Here is a 21012-nt window from a genome sequence, read left to right as displayed (position 1 = left end):
ATGAAATGCCAGGTTGCCTGCCCTTAATGAAATAATGGTGACCTATGTTCTCTTGAAGCATTGTTGGATTGTAGCTATAGCCATCATGCTTGGAGATGTTGGAAAATAAAATTGAATTAAAGAGACGGGATTCATAATTCCCTCAGCCTTTCCTTCTGGTTCAGATTATTTCCACTTAACAGTTTATTTGTTATCTGTTTAGTTTTCTTAGGAGGGTGGGCATTTGATTTTTTTTAAATTGACTTTTTCAATAATTTGGTTTGTGGATCCTACGTATTTTGCAATCACTAACTACAATTTGAGGCTACAATTTTGAAGTTTAGATTGATCGTTAAAAGCACCAAATCTATTTTTTATTTTAACCTGCCTGTGTAATGAATTCTACCTTGGTTTTATTTAATGTGTTACCACCATGAGAAGTAAAGTGGTGATTTACATCTCTACAGGTAACCCTTAGTAATGGTTTGAAATTAAAACAGATCCACTCAGAAATACCGGTGAAACTCAAAAAATTAGACTATCATGCAAACGTTCATTTATTTCAGTAATGCAACTTAAAAGGTGAAACTTAATATATGAGAGATATTTATAACATGCAAGGCAAAATACAGTAGTTCAAGCCATTATTTGTCATAATTGTGATGACTATGGGGTATAGCTCATGAAAACCCCAAATCTACATCTCAGAAAATGGGAATATTACATGCAATCAATAAAAAAAATAATTGTGCATAGAACAATATTGGACTTCTGAAAAGTATAAGCATGCATATATACTCAGTACTTCATTTGGGTCCCTTTTGTAGCAATTACTACCTCAATGCATTGTGGTATGGATGCTATTAGCCTGTGGCACATCTGAGGTGTTGTGGAAGACTAGGATGCCTCAATAGCGGCCTTCAACTCTTCTGCATTGTTCCATGTCATGTCTCTCATCTTTCTCTTGGCAATGAGAAAGGGGTTCAAGTCAGGCGAGTTTGCTGGCCAATCAATGACAGTAATCTCATGGTCATTGAAGAAGGATTTGGTGCTTTGGGAAATGTGGGCAGGTGACAAGTCCTGCTGGAAAATTTAAGTCACCATCCCCATAAAGCTTGTATGCGGATGGAAGCATGGAGCACTCCAAACTCTCCTGGTAGGCTGCTGCGTTGACAACACAGATTGTGGAAACCTTTGCATGTCATTTGGAAACCAAGGACCCAGAGTATGGAGGAAAAATGGAGAGGCACACATTGCAATGTGCTTGATGTCCATTGCAGTGATGGGCTACTACCCGGAATGCGGTTCCGGTAGCGGCAATGGAGCGCTTAGACCAGATGGCAGTGGGCTGGGGGGGCGGAGCGGCAGGGGCTGGCAGTGCAGCTCTTTATTTTGCCAGTCACTCACAACCGGCAGCTCTTGTCTCCAATTTCCAGGGTTTTTTTTTGCTTCCGCGCAACATTTTGCTTCTGCGCATGCACAGAAGCTGAATCACGCACCTGGAACAGGCTCACACACTGGGGTGTGCTCCCAATGCGTTCCGGTAGGGCTGAAATTGGTAGCCTGCCCCTGGTCCAGTGTAACATTTCCACAGTCTGTGCTGATTTGGAGGGCGATGTCACCTGCTGGTCTTTGTCCACTGTGCTTCAGGGTTACATTAAGTTTACATTTAAGTTATATTGCTGAAATAAATGAACGTTTAAATGATATTCTAATTTTTTGAGTTTCACCTGTACTTACAATCTGGTTTTAAAGCTATAGTCACTGATGGTTATCTGCCCTTAATGGGGATGACATTGCATTGCCCTTCATGTATTTCCTGCATCCATTCTGCCCCTAAGAGTCCTTGCGATCTTAGGTCTGGTTTCCTTCCCCAAATGAATCCCTGCAGGCCCTGATCTTGCTTTCTGGGTTTTGTAGCTGCTCTTTAGTCAGCTACAAAACCCAGCAGTACCCAAATTACTTTTTTCTTTTTTACAGCTTGAGGAAGGTACTCAGTAGATGCAAGTCTCAACTTTCCTATAGACTAGCTACCATTCTGCAAGAAGGTGCTATTCTCACAATCCTTTGGAAACCTCCATTTTTATGAGGTTCTGCTTCAAGGAAGTCTCCGTCCTTTAAAACAAGCCTTCTTAAAAATAGAGCTTCCTTTAAAAAACAGAGACTTTCAAAGGATTGTGAAAATAGCACCTGCTTGCACAGTGGCTCTGTATGAAAGTTGAGCCTTGCATTGGTTGAGTCCTGCAAGCCCAGTGGGCATGGGGGCAGGCCCAAGGTCTGCAAGCTGCAGCAAATTCCCATTTACCAGTAGCATCTGCAACCTGACTTTTTCCTTGATGGCTGAGTGGGAAGCAGCCGAAGATCTGCAGGGACCCTGAGAGTCAGAAAACAGAGCATGTGGTGCCTCAAAATGCGTGAGGTCTTGGAAAACATTAAGCAAGAAAATTATGTGGGCACCTTGCTTAACGACCATGATGACTTGCAGTGCAGTCATGGTAATGACTCCATTACTAGTATAATTCAAGGACCCACCTGCACTGTCATGCTGAATTTTACAGTTTATCCCTTAAGGCAGTGATTTTCAAACTTTTTTGAGCTGCGGCACATTTTTTACATTTACAAAATCTTGGGGCACGCCACCAACCAAAATGACGCAAAATAACACTAACACAGTATATGTTATACATATACTGTAGTTAAATAATATAGTTTCTAAATGTATTTATACTCACTTAGTGTGAAACCTGGGCCTGTTTTGATGAACACAAAAGGGATATCCTGGCAGGAATGGTAGTTTGGGGACCCATGTTTAATTTCCCCGCGTCTTACGGCACACTAGTGTGCCGCGGCACACTGGTTGAAAAACACTGCCTTAAGGGATAAATGATTCTGTAGAACCTGTCTTGCTGCTATCTTGCTATAGCTTTTTTTTTGGAAAAGTGGCTCTTTGTCTCTTGTTCTTCCTCTTAGAAAATAAAATAATAGATGTACTAATCTATTATTAATACATAATAGGTGTACTAATATGTTATATGTCCTCCTTCTGTTGTCTCTGTAATAAAGGTGCACTATTTATTTCCTAGACTTAGAAGACATCTCTAAACCTGTTTCTGCCATCAATGATCTCTCTGGAAGTGACTCTCAGAAAGTACCTGCCTCAATTTCTGTTGTCCCTCCTGAAGTAAACAAGTTGCTTTACACCAACCAGTCTGGTCCATCTACCATGTCCTCAAACTTACCTTCATTTCATGAGCCCAATAATAATTTATCAATCAAAACTAAGAGTTCCCCTCTCTTTTCTTATGTTGTTCAGTCACAGCAGTCAAACCCATGCCAACTCAGTGCAAAATCAGTTACCAAACAGATAGCCAGCAGTTCACATGTGACCACATTCCAACCTTCAACTGTTCCAGATGAACTGAAGCAACAGGTGGCCCGAATTCTGGCCAGGCATCCAAAGGGGATGTCTCTATTTCAGTTCCGAATTGCCTATAGTGCTACCTTTAAACAACATTTCCCAGTGGGCAATGCTTCTTCTACCAAACAATGTCTCCTCGAGATGCCGGACATTGTTTATATGAAGGGTAATGGAGTTCAGACATTGTTATTGCCTGTATCCCCTGATGTGCCACCTACAAAACCAGGTATGACTGTTATGGAATTTCCTTTGTTTCCTAATATGACATTTCTTCTGCATTGTGTTTTTGAAACAAACATAGCTTGACTATCCAAGATTCTCCTTCCACACTTTTCCACAAACCAAATGACCAAACTACCTGATACCCCTTTCCTCATCCAGTGGAATCAGCATTCAGGATGGGTTGTCGACCAATCAGCTTGAGGTCTGAGCCAGACTATTAACTTAATTGCTAGGATCTTTCCTATTATTCCCAGATCTCACTTGGTCCTTCAGGAGGACAGTTTGTGGCATAAAACTCCCATCCTGAATAATTGCTTCCTTCTAAATTGGTCTTCCCTTCTAAATTTTTGTTCCTTCTTAAACTTTATTCCTACTGCTTACCCAGCTCGGCTGAGTGCTTGTTTTCTCATGTCTTCAGACCTTCAAGGTCCATCTACAGGTCGAAAGGAAACAAGCAAGAAGACATTCACCCAAAGGGCATTGCTGCAGGCTCCCTCTTCTTTCTCCCCAGCACTTCATTGCTTCAAGGAAGTTGTAGCGTTAATGTGGCAAACCACTCAAACATCGAACTAAGGCTGATTCTCCCAGTGCTGATCACAAGCCATGTTTATCTGGCAGGTTGGTGATTCTTCCTGAGCTTCTGATGCCCCTGAGCTTGCTAATTATCGTAGCAGTTCCCAGACCATTGAAAGCCCTAGCCCCACACCTTCTTTTTGGCTCCATGTTGTTTCACTAGCCTGCACCACCTGAGCTTGCTTGGAGGGCCTAGCATAGAGAAGCTGAGAATGCAGCGCAGATCCCATGCCTTCCCTAAGCTTGCTCGGGACGGTCCAGCACCTATGGAGATAGCCGTGAGGGGGGCCTGGCCAAGTGGAGGTACAGGCGGCAGCCATTCTGAAGTGGCCATTTTGAGTATCCACTGCATATCTCGCCCAATTGACCACATGACGGCCTGGGCATGCCATGCAGACAAACCCAGCGGGAAAAGGCCCTCTTTGAATAAGGACCAGCCCTTCTATCCGGAATCTTCCCCTGTCTGGTCCCACAGATCTAGGGAAGGTTCTTCCAAGATTACTGAGCAGGCAGAGAGGCACAGGAATAGAGCCCTGCAAAGAATCTGTGACAGGACCTTATATGCTAGAGAAGTGGAACAAGCCTCCAAGGAGAATCCTGAGTGGGGCTCACTTGAGGCAGAAGGGCATCCCTTGGCAATAGATGCCCTAGATACCCCAGCATCAGAGTAATCTCTAGGGCACCCCAGCCCCACGGGAACAATGGGATCCTCAGGAGGCTTCAGTACCTAAGGACCAACCTCCATAATAGTCAGCTGCTCCCAGTGTGGCATCTCAAGTTCCCACACAACTGAGTCTAGATCCAACTAATCTTCCTTCCAACAGGCTCTGACTACCATCCTCCAATCTTTCTCTGGTATGAGGGCCTCCACTTTAAGTTCCTCTTCTGGCAAGGCCCCAGCTAAACCCATCTCCAAACGATGTCCCGTAGTTAGACATATTAGTCCTGAGGACTCCTCAGAGGAATCAGTTGGCAGTGTGACCAGAGAGGAGGCTCGTGAGGAAGGTGAGGCCATGTGGAATCTTTTGGAGGATGAAGGCCTACCTCCGAACCAACCAGTTGTACCTAGTCTGTTTAAGTCATTGTTATTTAAAGCCCGCACTGCGTCAGGCATCCCAAGCTCTTCTATATCCTCTGCATCTTATGATCTGATCCACTTTTTTCAGAAATCAGAAGAGAATGTTATTCCAGTGCAGAGTAATGGCTCCTCCTAGCTCTCTTTCTCTTTCTTCACCGACCACATTTACTCTGCCACTTGGAAGACCTTTTTTAATAGTGTGCAAGGAAGATCTCTTTCTGGTTCGTATTCCACTTCCCAAGATTTTACAATTTCTTTACCATGGGCTCTGCATGTTCCCTGTAAAATTGGATATCCTGGGCTACCATTGGTTGCTGGATCTATAGTGCTATCGCCAAGGGTTATGAATTGGCAGCTCTCTCCACTCCAGCGTTGTGACTCAATCAACCAGGAGCGCAGACACTTCTGCTGCCTGGGCCACTTAAGCATCTCTAGAGGAAGTCTGTCTAGCAGCCATGTGAGTAGATCCATCTCAGTTTAGCCACCAATATAAAATTGACTCTTACACTTTAGCTGATGCTGTATTTGGCAGGAGAGCTCTCCAACAAGTGGTGGAAACTGATTAGGTCACAGAATTCTTTTTCTTCTCTCTCTGGGACCTCTGCTTTGGTATATTCCATCTGAATGCTGGTTTCATCTCAGGATGGAAAATAGGCATTGGATCCTACTTGATACACCTATTCTCATCCAATGGAACTAGCATTCAGTCCCATTCTTGTTTTCTTCTTTCTGATGCTTTTTGGTCTGACATACAATTATCGGCTTTGTCCTCCAGGATGGGAATCCACTCAGTTTTCATTGTCATTGAATTGCTTTGCTGAGTCTAGTCTTCAGGATTTATCAGATCTGGGAGTAACAGGGCGGATTCTAGCAATCAACTAATAGACTGGCTCGATCTTCAAGCTGATTGGTCAAGGACAACCCATCCTGAATGCTAGTTCCACTGGATGAGAAAAGGGGTATCAGATAGGATCCAATACCTATGTTCATCAGACACAAGGAGTATACCTTAAAATTGTAGGATAAGAAGAAATAAGGTGGTTGCTTCTAGCTGCCTTGTCCATTTTTATACTGAAGTCAGTACCATTTCAAGGAAAGAAGTATCCCAACTCTTCCATAAAAGAAAGACAAAGCTGCAGACAAAGAATTTGGGAGAATATAGGTTGGTTAATTGTGGGGTGGGGTGTGGGGTGGAATACAACCACATAGACATGTTCTATGTTTTGGTATTTGGCTATAGAAAGGTTAGGCAAAATAGCATTAGCAATAGCATTTAGATTTATATACCACAGTGCTTTACAGCCTTCTCTAAGCAGTTTACAGAGAGTAAGCATATTGCCCCCAACAATCTGGGTCCTCATTTTACAGACCTTGGAAGAATGGAAGGCTGAGTCAACCTTGAACCTTCTGAAATTTGATCTGCCAAACTGCTGGCAGTCTGTGATCAGCAGAAGTAGCTCGCAGAACTGCACTCTAACCACTGAGGAAAGGAAAATGCAAGACCTGTAGAACATTTTCTCTCATTCAAGCACTTATTTAACTGATTTTAAGGCAAAATCAATATATATAGTAATAAATATGGGTTATCATTGGGTCATCATTGCTGAAAAGCACTTGCTGTTTCTCCACTGCACTTGGAAGGAGAGTCCAACATGGGTAATTCAGCAATCCTATTGATAGAGACTGAGTTCAAATTAACATATTAACCAAGCACCGCCCCCTGGCAGCCTCCATGAGCTCAGGTTTAAAAACTCAGTCCAAGTGTAGACTGTTGAATTATTTCTTAAATAAAGATTGAACATTTCTCATGATGTACCTTTTTAATGACTTCTTTATTTTTCAGATTGCTGAAGATTTTCCAGATGGGGTCTCTGCCATAGTTCCCGCTGCCAGGCCTCTAAGCATCTGTGGGGTGGGGCTGGGAGAGGGGGAGGACGACCAGCGGCCCTGGGCCAGGCTGCCAGCCTATAGCGGTTTCCCTGCCGCCAGCCAGGTATGCCGCAGCCACCGGCCTATCGCGGCTTCCCTGTCGCCAGCTAGGCCTGCCATGGCCGCCGACCTATCGTGGTTCCCCCATGGTCGCCCCATAGCCCAGGCCCGGCCGCCAGCTTGCCACAGCCTGCCTGCCGGTTCCCTCGTGGTCGCCCCTAAGCCCAGGCCCACCCGCTGGCTTGCGGCGGCGCAGCCCACTCGTCACCCACCCGCCCGCTGGCCAATCCCGGTTCCTACCGTATTTTGATGCCGGGGTGGGCGAAGCACTGGACACGGCCCGCTGCCTCTTAGCTGGAGAGCCGGTTGGGGCGGAGGCAACGGCAGAGTCCGGCGCTGGGGCCATGCGGGGCCGCGACCGGCAAGCTGAGCTCCGCTCTCTCTTTTTCTCTCTGTATTGCCGGCGTGGTGTACAAGCGAGAAAGAGAGAAAGAAATCAAGAGAGGGAGACTGCGGAATGCCGCTATCCTCCATTGGGAGTCGCCATTTTAACTGCCCCTTTCCCCCACGCCCGCCATTTTGAGGCAGAGGGTGGGAAATGCCTCCATAGCCAGCTGGATGGCGCGACGAGAGCAAGGGGCATGGTTACACCTGCGTAGGCCATAGCAAGTCCAAAGCGCCATTTTGAGCTAGATTGTGTACCGAAAGGTTATCATTGGCTCCAGCTTCAGAGTTTCCCTTCAAATTCTCCAGATTCCTAAGGCATCTGCTAAGCGTGAGTAAGATGGAAGAACATCCAGTGGGGGATAAGGCGGCCTCGCCTTCTACCGCCCCAAAAACCAAAAACGGGCAAGGCAAAACCAAGACCTCACTGGCCTCATCATCATCCTCAAAGAGGCACAGAGGTGCATAAAGGCCCTAGAACAGAGTTTGGAGGCGGCCCTTCATGCTCGCCTATCAGTGCCACCGCTGCCCATGCGTCAGCTATCTCAGGCCTGGGACCCATCAGTCCACCTTTGGGCCTACAGTGATACCTGCAGAGTAGGATTGGTCCCGAGAAAGACAGTTGCCATCCCTGCCACAAGTCATACCTTCTCCTGACCCCGCTTTAGCCATACCAGGGTCTTCTAGTCATTCCACACGGGACATGCAAGTTCCTTCTGCTATCTTTACTCCCACAGCTGCAGGGTTCCGAGCACAGCCTGAGACGTGGCAGTACATGTCTCCTGCTCTACAAGACATTATCACAAATGCATATTCTCAGGGAATGGCGGCAGGAGTGCAACAATATATTCAACATTCCCGCCAAGCTCAACCAAGGAATATCTGGTCTGCACTGCCCCCTTCAGGTTTTGGATCCTTGATGGAGGAGGCGGCCCTGTTAGATGACAGTGATAAAGAGTATGACCTGTCTGAAGATGAGACAACCCCCGAACAGCCTTCAACTGCTGGGCTTTTTAAACCATCTCTATTCATAATCCTCCTCCATAAAGCAAAACAGGTGGTGGATTTACCAGGCGACACTAAGACTCCTGAGACCACTGACACAGCCAGACCATCTATGACTCTGTTCAAGGAGCCTCAACCTGAATTGGACCATATTCCATCCTCGGAGAGTTTCCTTGAAAGTGTGAAGCAACCTTGGCAGTATCCTGCGGCAGCGCAAGGCCCCACTACCATCGAGAGGAAGTTTTATATTTTCAAGGTAGAGAAGCTGCTGGAATTCCCACCTATTGACCAACCAGTGGTGATTCTGGTCTCTAATGCCTTAGTTTCTTCTGAGACAGGTGATAGTCTCAGACCGGAAGACAGGAAGGCAGAGACATTACTGTGAAAAACGCATCAGATGTCCAGTTGGAGTTTTTGGGCAGCCGCTGCTGCGTGCTTCTTTAATAGGGAGTCAATAATGTGGTTGCAAGAAATGCAATCTCGACTTGGGCCAGAGGAAAATCTCTTACGTCAAGACTTGAGTAAACTGCTAGCAGCAGCAGAGTTCTCTGCTGATGCCATGCTCCATGTGGCAAAATTCTCAGCAAGAGGCATGGTGACTACACTCTCATAATGGCGCCCCCTATGGCTGAGGAATTGGCAGGTTGATTTAAAATCCAAATGGCGTTTGGCCTCATTGCCCTTTCAGGGTTCCAAACTTTTTGGGGAAGCACTAGATTCGGTCATAGAGGGCAAGGACAAGAGAAAGGTGCTCACCAAGGCCTACAAACATCAGGATCATAGGCCCGGTCCCTACACATGACGCCAGCCCTTTTGTTGGGAGCCCTTGGGTACTAACCAGAATCCGAGATCATACTCGCAAGGCTAATATAACCAGCCCTCGTTCAGAGCTGACCATGCATCGTTCCAGGACAGGGAGAGAGGTTACCAGCAGATGAGATGCCCTTTCAGAGGCAACAACCAGAGGGGCTTCAAATGCACCAAGTGATTTGGCCGAGCTACAGCCCATAGGAGGCAAGCTTCAACGCTTCAGTACATCCTTGCGAGCTACATCCTCTGAGAAATGGGCTTTGGCCACGGTGTCCCAAGGACTGCGGTTGGAGTTTCTCCAGTCCCTGCCCAACTGCTTCCCACATTGTGCAGTGCTTCGGGACCCACAAAAGAGAACACAGTTGTTGCAGGAAATTGCTCATCTTTTGGACATCCAGGCTATAGAGTGGTTGCCCCGTCATACAGAAGGCAAGGGCTTCTACTCAGTACTCTTCATCGTCCCAAAGGCTTTTGGAGGCTACAGAATGATCCTCTATGAAACAGTTGAACACCTTCATACGTTATAGGAGGTTCAGAATGCATTCCCTCCAGACGATCCTGGCATCAATTCGTCATCAGGACCTCCTTACATCCATAGACTTGAAGGAAGTTTATCTCCACGTCCCCATCTATCCGGCACATTGGAGATTCCTTCGCTCCTGCCTGGAAGGAATCCAATATCAATGCCGAGCCATTCGGCCTGTCATCTTCACCCCCAGACATTCATAAAGCTGCTAGACATCCTGACTGCCAACCTTTGCTCCCAGTCCATCCTTTTAATGGCTTACTTGGATGATATAATTATTTTGTCCAAGTCTCCATCAAGGGCGAAGGAGGATTTGGCCTTCACTATGCAGACACTGGAGAATCACAGCTTTACCATCAACAGGATGAAGTGTCAATTTCTCCAACAACCAGACAGTTACACCTAGGTTCCATCATACATACGGTCTCTGGTACCGTGGCTCTGTCTCCAGAAAGACAGGCCAACATCCATCATTTGATCTCCAGTCTTCGACATCAATGACGAGTTTCCCTTTCTTTGCTTTCCAAGATACTTGGGACATTGGTGTCGTCCATAGGCATCTTGCCATGGGCACGACATCACATCCGGACTTTACAATGGTTTCTACTTCCCGCCCAGAGGGCCAGGGTGAGTCATTCACACAGACGAATCCACCTACCTTGAGAAGTCAGAGAATCACTAAGGTGGTGGATATCCCCAGCAATACTCCGAGGGTCCTCCATTCGCACCCAAGATCGAGTTATCTTTACAATGGACGCCAGCTTATCGGGCTGTGGAGCACACATTGGCTCCCACATGGCACAGGGGTTTTGATCTACAGAAGATCTAACCCCTATCAATATCAACTTCCTCAAACTCAAAGCCCTACAGACTTTCACCTTACTAGTTCAGGGCAAGCATGTGTTGGTGTTAACAGACAACGTTGCGACCAGGGCCCACCTAAATCATCGAGGGGGCACGAGGTCTACTATATGCCTTTCCCCAAACGAGCCTCTTCCAGAGAGTAGTGGACAAAATACTACAGGAGCGGGCAAAAGTGTTAATGGTAGCACCTCATTGGCCCCATTGGTATTCAGACCTAGCTGCACTATCGGTATCCCCCTATGGAGGATTCTAGATCAGGACATCTCTCTCAGCCAGGGGGTCATATGTCACCCTGATCCCCAATGGCTCCAGTTAACCGTCTGGCACTTGAGAGGGACAGACTAAGAAACCACCAGCTGCCGGAAAGAGTCATCACCACCCTGCAAGTTGCCCGTCACCCATCTACATCCAGAATATACTAGGCAACATGGGCGGCCTTGTGTGAATTCTGTTCCAAACACCAGATCAACCCTAGAGAGGCATTGGTGACTCCAGTTTTAGAGTTCTTACAGGCAGGGATTGAACGAGGTTTGACCTCCAATACCCTAAGAAGGTAGGTGGCAGCCCTCTCGACTATTATACGAGTGGCAGAGGTTCCTTCACTGACACACCATCCATGGATGAAGGATTTCCTCTGGGGAGCCTCTAACAAACATTCCCTGCCAATCCATAGGTTCCTTACATGGGACCTTTCACTCGTCCTACGGGCACTCACGTGACCTCTGTTTAAGCCCCTAAGGTCGATTTCTATCCATTAAAGTTCCTATCCATTAAGACGGCCTTCCTCGTGGCCATAACATTGGCTTGTCGAGTGTCCAAACTATTGGCACGGTCTATTCGTCCAGACCTCTGTATCTTTCATCCAGATAGAGTAATTTTGAGATTGGACCCTTCCTTTGTGCCAAAAGTGAATACAGCCTTTCATAGGAAGCAAGAACTCGCACTCCCTGACTTTTGCACCCACGGCGACCATCCCGCAGAGCTCAGATGGCACAAGATAGACGTCAGACGAGCGTTGAATATCTACATTAGGAGGACTGAACCGTTCAGTGAGTCTCAAACATTGTTTATTTCCTTTGCACATCAAAAGATTGGACTTGGAGTGTCGTCACAATCCATCAGTAGTTGGCTTCGGGACTGCATGAATGAGGCTTACAAGGCAAGTTCTTGGCCTCTGCCTCCGGGAGTGACAGCCCACTCAACTCGGAGTGCGGCCACTTCTGCAGCATGGACAACACAAGCGTCCATCAAGGACATTTGCCGAGCGGCGACCTGGCTGGCCTCGTCCACTTTCATTTGTCATTATAAATTCGCTTCGGTGGAGGCATCATTCAGAAGGCGCGTCCTACAACGGGTGTGCTCTTCTCCAGTGACCCTGACATAGCCTTTTCCCACCCATGGGACTTGATCTTTGGTATATCCCATGTTGGACTCTCCTTCAAAGTGCATTGGAGAAGAACCGTTGAACCTACCTGAATGGTCTTCTCAGTGCACTGGAAGGAGAATCCAAACCTACCCGGCATTGTTCTAGCCCAGGGATGCCAGAGGTTTTTTTGGGTTATCTTAAAGTTATATGTTCTTAGTGGTTGTTGAAAATAAATTTCAGTTATCCTTATATTGTCTTCATTTTAAAACTGAGCTCATGGGGGCTGCCAGGGGGCGGTGCTTGGTTAATATATTAATTTGAACTCAGTATCTACCAATAGGATTGGTGAATTACCCATGTTGGACTCTCCTTCCAGTGCATCGAGATGACCGTTCAGGTAGGTTCAGCGGTTCTTCCTAATATCTTGCAGTGGAAACATGCAAGTCTATTTTGCAAATCCTAAAAACAGGCACATGACAATTAAAGAAAAAAGTCCCTAAAGTTTTCCTCCATCCAGCCCATACATCTACATATGTGATGCAGCTACCTTACCTTATTATGTTGGGTTTTGTTACAGACGAGGAGAAGGCCAATAAAGAACCAACCAGAGCAATGCAAAGTTGATATGTGAGCATAAGTATTAAATGCTCAGGTATCTGACAAAATTATCTCAGTACAGTTTTATTGCAAATTACACTTTTTTTAGCAGCCTATTTTTCAAGGTGAGTATGAAGCCTGAAGATATTGGCCAAGATCCAGTAAGGTGCTCTGCTCTCTGGCCTTCAGTAGTATCCACTAGTTTTATATATCCACCTTTCAGATAAATTTATGTTTGTTTCTCCCCAGGTCAACCTGCTTCTTTCAAAGTTGAGGATGTTGCAGCGGTATCTAACCTTGTATTTGTCCCTCCTGTACCTGTGACTAAACCTGCTGTAAGAGCTTTTGATTCCCATTCCATTTACACATCACCTTTAGACTCTCCTGAAAAACCAGGAAGCAAGAATTGCTGCATCTCTAAGAACCAAAGTGTGCTTCCGGCCCCGTGCCAAGAACAAGAGAAGGCCAGAACAAGCTTGCCGAGCTTTTCGGATCAGCTGTCAAAAGAAGACATTCCAGTGATCCCTGGTCATTCTTTGCCTTGGGATGAATCACTGATAATTCCACAGCCTTCTTCTCCCAGGGCTGCCGTGATGCCTGTACCTAAGCCCCATCATTCCTTCTTGCAATATTGTCAGTCCATCAGAATGCTAGAAAATGAGGGGAATAAGCCATTCAGTGAATATCATATCCAGGATAACCCAGGTTCCATGAAAATTATGCAAACGAACACATCTCATTTGAATGGTCCTGGTCCCAAGCTACGAGATAAACCCTTCATTCCACATTGCTCTGCAGCTTTACCTACACATTCTCAAGGCACAGTATGCAGTGAAAATTTGCCAGCAGATATTAAGTCCAGATTTACATCTTCCACTAACTCAAATGTTTATGTTCCATCAGTTGACTCGACACCAGTTTCCCCAGTTTTAGTAAAATCTGAAATTTACTCTCCAAGAAGTACATCACAGAGCTCCAATAGCATTCAGCCTATGCTTCCAGTACAACCACCACCTTGCATCCTAAGTACAGAACAAAGGTCTTACAATGGTGCTATTGCAGAATTTGATTCCTTTGAAGCACAGATACAATCCAGAGCTTTGCAGCATTCTTTGAGTCCTGACTCCTCTGCAAAGAGTTCTGTTTCTTCATTGGCCAGAAATTCTGCAAGCTTCTTTACACCCAGATCCCAACTAGATGACCAATTACAACAACCAACTCATGCAAGGCATGATGATCTGCAATCCATTTCTGCTTCTTTAGCAGATAAGTGCCTAAGAAAGACCTCTTTGGACAGAGTGTCTCCTGTAGCCATGTATCGGAGAAAATCTACTTTTGCAAATTCTCTTGAAACCAGTTCAACCACAGAAGCATTCATTGCCTGTTCAGTGAGTGGATCTTTGCACACTTCTTCTGTGAATGTCAGTAATTCATCTGTATCCTCGAGGGCAGTAAGTCCAGCTTCTTCTCCATTAGACTTTACTGCCAACTCGTATGATCAAATTGCCTATGCTTCTTCTGAGATCACCGGTAATTCCAGTGCTTTGTTTTCTGAGACTCAATTTTACGTTCAGCAAAGAGAGTATGATAAGGCAGCTGCTACTGTAATCTCAAGCACAGAAACAAGCTCCACTTCTTTGTTGCTAGAATCCACCACCAGTTCACACCACCAGTTAGCATATGCTTCCAGTCCTTTGTTTTCTGAGGCTCCGGTTTACACTCAGCAAGTAGAGTATGACAGGGCAGCTTCTGCCGTAGCCTCAAATACAGAAACAAGCTCCACTTCTTTGTTCCAAGAATCGACCTCCTGTTCACACCACCAATTTGCATATGCTTCCACCAATTCCATTGCCCTATCTTCTGAGACTTATGCATCAGGAACAGAACATCAGGAACAGAACATACAGGCAAGTGAAAATATAATTGCCTCAACAAGCTCCATTTCTTCTCTGGATTCTACCACCAGTAGTTTACCTTGCCAGCATGCCTATGCTTCGGCTGAGGCTACCAGTAATTCTAATGTTTTGTCAAAATCTACTGCCTGTCATACTCCAAATGCTAATTTCAAAACAAATCATGATCCTCCTAGTCAGAATAATCTCACATCCCCATTGTCTGAACAAGGAAATCAATCTGCCTCTCTGGGGGAAGAAAAGGTGTCTGTTATCTCTAAATTATATAATGGATGTCTCATCCTATAATAGGCTGGCCTTAAAAATGGTCCATGTGAAGATATTTGAATATGGACACTTTTTCTTTCAGGGGTAGAGATGAAGAATATTGCTCAAATACACTGCCTAAGGTACCATCCTTGTCTAACCAATGACCACTTTCCTATCAACTATCAAGAGAATTTTCTGAATGTTAAAGAATATTATAATTAAATTGTTTCAGCCACATAAAAAGAATTGTCACTAGATTGCACACAGTGAAGTAGCTACCTCAAATCGCACATAGCATGGAACTGCAGTACAGTAATAGAGGAAAGAATAATGGTTGCTTTTATAGCCATTCTGATGCCCTCTAGCTGATTTGCTGCCTTTTTATGTGATGATGGAAGACACTATCAAAAGCATTGAGCCAAGGTCAGCTGATTAACTCATTTTCTGAATGAGGAGCAGAAGTTATGATTCCACCCACCCACCCACCCACTCAGGTGGGCAAACAACCCTGGGTTGTCTTGCCCAAATATCACTGTGAATTAATTCTTCCTTTTCCAACCAGCTCTTTAAAAAAGAGGGTGTGTGTGTGTAGAATTGTAATTGTCCAGGGTCGTCAGATTCTGTGCTGGAAACAGCTAGAACTGCTGTTGTGCAAGCAAATAATTGCATATGATTTCTTTATACTGTTCTGTTCAGAAAATATGGGCACAAACTGATTCTTGAACCTTCAGTATACAATCTCAGTCTTCTGAAATGTTTGTATACAACACATTTGAAATGTTAATTCTGAACCAATTGATTCAATGGCTTATTTTAAAAAGTCAGATTTGCAGGTTGTTGAATGTATTGTCTTCCGTATCTCATAATGTCTGGGAGTGGAATGGTTGAAGGTGTACTTTCTCTATTTTCCTCTGGAGGTTCTGTTGAATGGTCTCACATGTTGTGTTTTGGTAGAAATGTAAATTTGGACTGTTTTCATTCTGAGTAACAACCAAAGCAAAATCTGAAGATATGCTAGACTTTTGAATGCAGTTAGACTGGAATGTATTACTTTCTGCTCTTCTGCTTCTCCACATAGGCTGGGTGCTCACTTCCTGTTTTCCTAGTACTCTTCCCTTTTATCCCTTCAGCTGTAATTGAAGCCCCAGTGCTGCATATACCACTGGTTGACCTGTCCTTCAGTGTTGCCAATATCATCTCTTTAGCTACTTACCTTTTTCCGTATAGCCTTCTCTTTCTCTCTCTGTCCTTTCAATGAGAGCAGACATACTTTAAATCCTTTCTCTAAAGGATAAGCTTCTGCCTTATTACCAACCTTCTCTAGTTTGCAACTGCCTTTTTTCCCACATGTCTATTGAGAAAGAAGTTAACCTCTAAAGGATAGTTATGACTGAAGAATAAGAATTCAAGATAATCTATCCAATCAATAGTAATTCAAGGAACGTGCAATTTTTTTGCAGACAAATATTCTATCTTCAGTTTTATTGCTGTTTAGGAAATTAATACAGTGTGTGGATCTTGTGGCTTATACTTTTGTATCAAATAAAATGTTTAACAGGATAAGTTATGCTTGACATGTTTTAATTTCACATATTTTATGCAAATAGGTATGGGCAAAACTATAAAGGAGTTGCTCAAAGAGTTAATCTATGTGACAATTCAAATAATAAAAGCAACAGCAACAATCCCACCAACACTCACATTCACAAAATTTACACAATTCTTTATAAACTGCATAGACTTCCAATAGTGACCTCAATTCTTGCTAACAAAGTACAATACATTTCTCATGAGCGGGGGCAACAGAATGAGGCATGAAAAGGGCAACAACAATACCATTCACATATACAAATACAATATATTTTTTTCCAGAACACCTTTCAGAAGCCTGTTGTAGTGGAGAAAGGCATAGCCTCTTCCACTCCACAATCCTCAGTTCAAACTAGCTGCAGTTGTTCTTTTACCAAGGGATTAAAATATCACTTATCAGAGACCCACTATGAGAGGTGAAGGAGAAGGGGACACCCTTGACATCACAAGTCCTCAGCTCAACATTAATTACACATAATACAATTCAGTAACAATTCCATACTTCCTTGGGAATTGAACTGAAGAGTGCAACCCCCTGCCACAGCTACAAGAAAATTGATCAGTTTTCAGGGGACTGAATTATGCCAGGATCCAGCCACAAGATATGCCTCAACCATTTTGCCAATGTAAGATGTCAGGGAAAGACACGGACCTGTCCACAACACAAGTCCAGTTGTGACCCTTCCCTTGCATTCCAAATCTGGGGCAGGATCCACTCTTTACTTCACACATCCTACCTAACAACTAGCTTACCTCTGATCCAAAGTAGAAGGTTCGTATAAGAGTAGGCTGAAGACCTGAAACTTCACACAGGAAATGGTTAGGGATCCTGGCTGGGCAGCAGGTCTCTTTCAGCAGCTATCTTATCTAAAGTCATGGCACCATCTGTGATAGAAATATCTCAATAGAAAAAAGGAACACAGACAAACCACAAGCAATAATCTTACTTTGCGATTCAGAGTTATTTCACGAGCAATTTAGAACATGAGAAAGGTTATATAAAAATACAACCACATCAACAACCCGTTGCATGAGGTCCAGAGATGATAGCTAGGTCCTGCAAGGAACAGCTACAATTGGGAATTGCAATGAATTGGGATCCATCCTAACCTTTTATACTCTTTCTTAAACTCCTCAGCAGCTACATATTTTTCAATTTCTTCACACCGATCGTAAATTCAGCACCCAGACTCAATTCAGCATGTGCCTGTGTATATATGTGAAAACCTATTCTCTGCCACTTTCAATTCCCTTATACATTATCTTTAATATGTCTTGGTTCCTTAATTAAAAATAACTTCTAAAAATATTATAAATTAACAGCTGCATAACAGATTACAAATAATGCTTTATTTTTGTGCAACCATTTCTACAAATTATTAATGCATAGCAATTTTGTTCAAAGTCCATTATCTCCTCCCAATCTGATATTCAGAGACCCTAAGGTGATCTCACAGAAGAAAATGCGAGAGCACTTCATCAAAATCACATGCCACTTGCACAGACAACATAAAACAAGAGGAGGAGGAAACCATTAAAAAAGCAATAGACAAGGGTTCTGATAGACAATATGATGCCACTACTAACATGTTCAGAACTATAAATAAGGGAAAGTGTTGAATATATCAAGATAAGGAGATTTTTAAGGAAGCCAGCCTAATTTTAACATATATCGATGTCTCATACATCCATTTAGAAGAAAAAGGAAAGATTTGACACCAGATATGTATCTATTTTAATATATAGGGTTCTTAACATTTGTTAGGCAAATTATTCTTTTTTTTCTAACCAGCGATAGAAGGGATCCCACCAGTTATTGAATAGAGAATCATCATTATTTCTAATTTCCATAGTTAATTTGGTCATTTCTGCACAATATTTAATTTTTTCTATTATTAAGTCATCTTGAGGTATATCTTCGTTTTTCCACCATTGAGCAAATGCTAATCTGGCTGCTGTAGTAATATGAATACTTGGGTAAACTTGATTTTTGGAAACATTCTGTCTTAGAATACCTAATAGAAAGCATTCTGGTGTTATGTCTATTTTAAAATTTAAAATTTCATCCAGCCAGACTCCTATTTTTTTCCAATAAGCCTGCGATTTTTCACATTGCCACCATAAGTGGAAGTAAGTGCCTTGTTCTTTTGACATTTCCAGCAAGTATATGACAATTTTTTATTTAGCTTAGCTAATTTTGTAGGGGTAATGTGCCATCTATAAAACATTTTGATCAAATTTTCCTTATATGGGATGGCTAAAGTCAATTTAAAGTTCCTGCTCCACATAAGTTGCCATTCTTCAGCTTTAATTTCATTTTTAAGGTCAAAATTCCATTTTTTAATGTTAGTTTTTATTTTGGTATTGTCGAATTCATTAGTTGTTAAGCAGTAATAAAAAAATTTGGTTAGTTTTTCCTGTGGTCCCAGAAATATTTTATCTAACATGAGACAATATGTTCTGTTCTACATAAGCTTGGTTTTACATTGGACTACCTGAACAAAATGTAATAGTGTTGTGCTCTAGTGGTGCCAGTGGGATGCTTGGGAGAAAATCTGGAGTCAGTATCAGAATAGCAAAAGAATTTTCAAATATCATGGCCCTGCTTGAATCATTGCCTCCAACTTGTTTTAGATGACACCATAAAGGAAATAAAGCAAGTAAATCATTTAAAAATATTTATTGATAAGATATGCTCCAATTTTCAGCAATCCAATAGGAACCGAATTGAACTTGACAAATTATCCAACGAAGTGGATCTTAACATCATAAAGATTGGTAGTTTTGGGACCAAGATAGGCTGCTTGTAGTTTAAGAGTGTTCACTGAAATTCCTAAAAAGAAATAATCAAACAAAGAAGGCTTCAAAGAAGAAACGGTTTATTTGGGCACAGTAATCTCTCTACTGTCCCAAGCTGTTTGCAAAGTGCGGTGCCCCTCCTTTAAGGGTGCACACTTACAGAAACAAAATGCAGGTTAGTTATACCCTCACACAGACACCTCCCAGGTACGTCAGCTAATCTGATATACTGGGTTACAAACTAAGTTCATCTCCCGATACGTGAATTTCTCCTATCCCCTATCCTTATCTAAAAAGCTACATGCAGGTATCCTGTCTCAAGATGAAACACAAACAATAGTAGTTTAATCTATTTGTGGTATCTTTTTTAGTGTATTGCATAGCAGCTTAGTTTAATCTCTCTGGTATCTTTTCCAAGTTTCTACAATACTTAGCTATTTACTTTTCTGCTTTTTGTTACAAAGGTCACTTTTAATCAGTCTCAAAAGGAGAGTTCATATAGTGGCTACACATTTTTATATACAAAATTTTAATTTTTAAAATCTTCAGCTTTCAAGAGCAACCATAGCTGCGTGGTGTGCTTATGCAATGCTACATCAGTATTTTCATGCGAATGCAAAATACTCAGGTATGGCTGGAAAATAAACATTGATGATAGATACTCTGGAAGAACTCTCACTTCTTTCAACTGCACTGCAAGCATGTGATACGAACATCATAAAGATTGACAAACTAGTGAGAAGATCAATGAAAGCATTTGAATTTTTTACACAGTGAAAGGGTTCATACAAAAGAAGTTGACAGGAAAATAAGTTCAGAAGCCTTCAAAAATATAAACTTTATAGAAAATCATCAATTTGTTGGACTTCATCCAAAAAACAAGGCTTTTAGGAAGCATCATAGCCAATTTGCAGAAATCACTGAAAAGCAGATAGCCAATTGCAAGACTCCACAAATAAATTTCAATTTCTAAATTTTTTAGTGCCAAAGTACTGAGATTTTGTGGGAAAAGTCATTCCAAGGGCAGCAGCTGAAGAACAACTGTGCATGTTTGGTGACTTTTCAAGTATAAATTAACTTCAATGACTATAGAGATTTTGTGGAAATTGTTAAAAAATTCAAAAGAAATATGCAATTTTTGACAACATTAAAAAAGCAAAAGATATTGTAAGATCAATTGCTATAAGTTCTGCAGAAACAGAATTGTTTTTTTTTCAAAAATGAACTTCATATATTCAGACATCAGATGCTACCTCTTTCAAAATGGGATCCTGCTCCTGCAGTGAGAATGTGGCTCAAAGGAGGGAGGGGCAGGGTCTGATGGCCACGGCAGGGAGGCCATTCCGTCTCCCTTGGGAATGGCCCTGAATTCCCAATGCATGAGGGTTCTGGTCCTTTTGGACCAGATCGGATCCCTCCTGTAGGGAGGGTGACACATGGGACGCTGCCAGGGGCCTGGCAGGGGCCGACATGCCCCACCGAGCGAACTTGCCTGTCTCGCACCAGCTGTGGTGAAGCTGGATAGGCAGCCATGCCTGAGCTGACACAGTCGTGGAGACAATGCGACGCTGGGATGGAAGCCAAATGGTAACATCTGGAAAGAGCTGGAGGAGTTACTTGCAGAGAAAGGAAGGGATATCCAGCTGTTTG

At 43.3% G+C, this 21012-nt stretch overlaps 1 protein-coding gene across 9 annotated transcripts in view; it reads left to right on the top strand.

Moving 5' to 3' along the window:
* The window catches only part of LOC139154640 (serine-rich adhesin for platelets-like), a 61304-nt gene extending 44768 nt beyond the window's left edge, over window positions 1-16536 (top strand). For all 9 annotated transcript variants that reach the window (XM_070729492.1, XM_070729493.1, XM_070729486.1 and 6 more), the window contains 2 exons: window positions 3063-3623; window positions 13061-16536. In XM_070729492.1, coding sequence (XP_070585593.1) covers window positions 3063-3623; window positions 13061-15012 — 2513 coding nt within the window. In that variant the 3' untranslated portion in view covers window positions 15013-16536. The remainder of the gene's footprint in view (window positions 1-3062; window positions 3624-13060) is intronic.
* The last annotated feature ends 4476 nt before the right edge of the window (window positions 16537-21012 follow it).

The sequence above is a fragment of the Erythrolamprus reginae genome, chromosome Z (assembly GCF_031021105.1).
Source record: "Erythrolamprus reginae isolate rEryReg1 chromosome Z, rEryReg1.hap1, whole genome shotgun sequence".
Lineage (NCBI taxonomy): Eukaryota > Metazoa > Chordata > Lepidosauria > Squamata > Dipsadidae > Erythrolamprus > Erythrolamprus reginae.
This window is presented reverse-complemented; position numbering and strand designations above follow the sequence as displayed.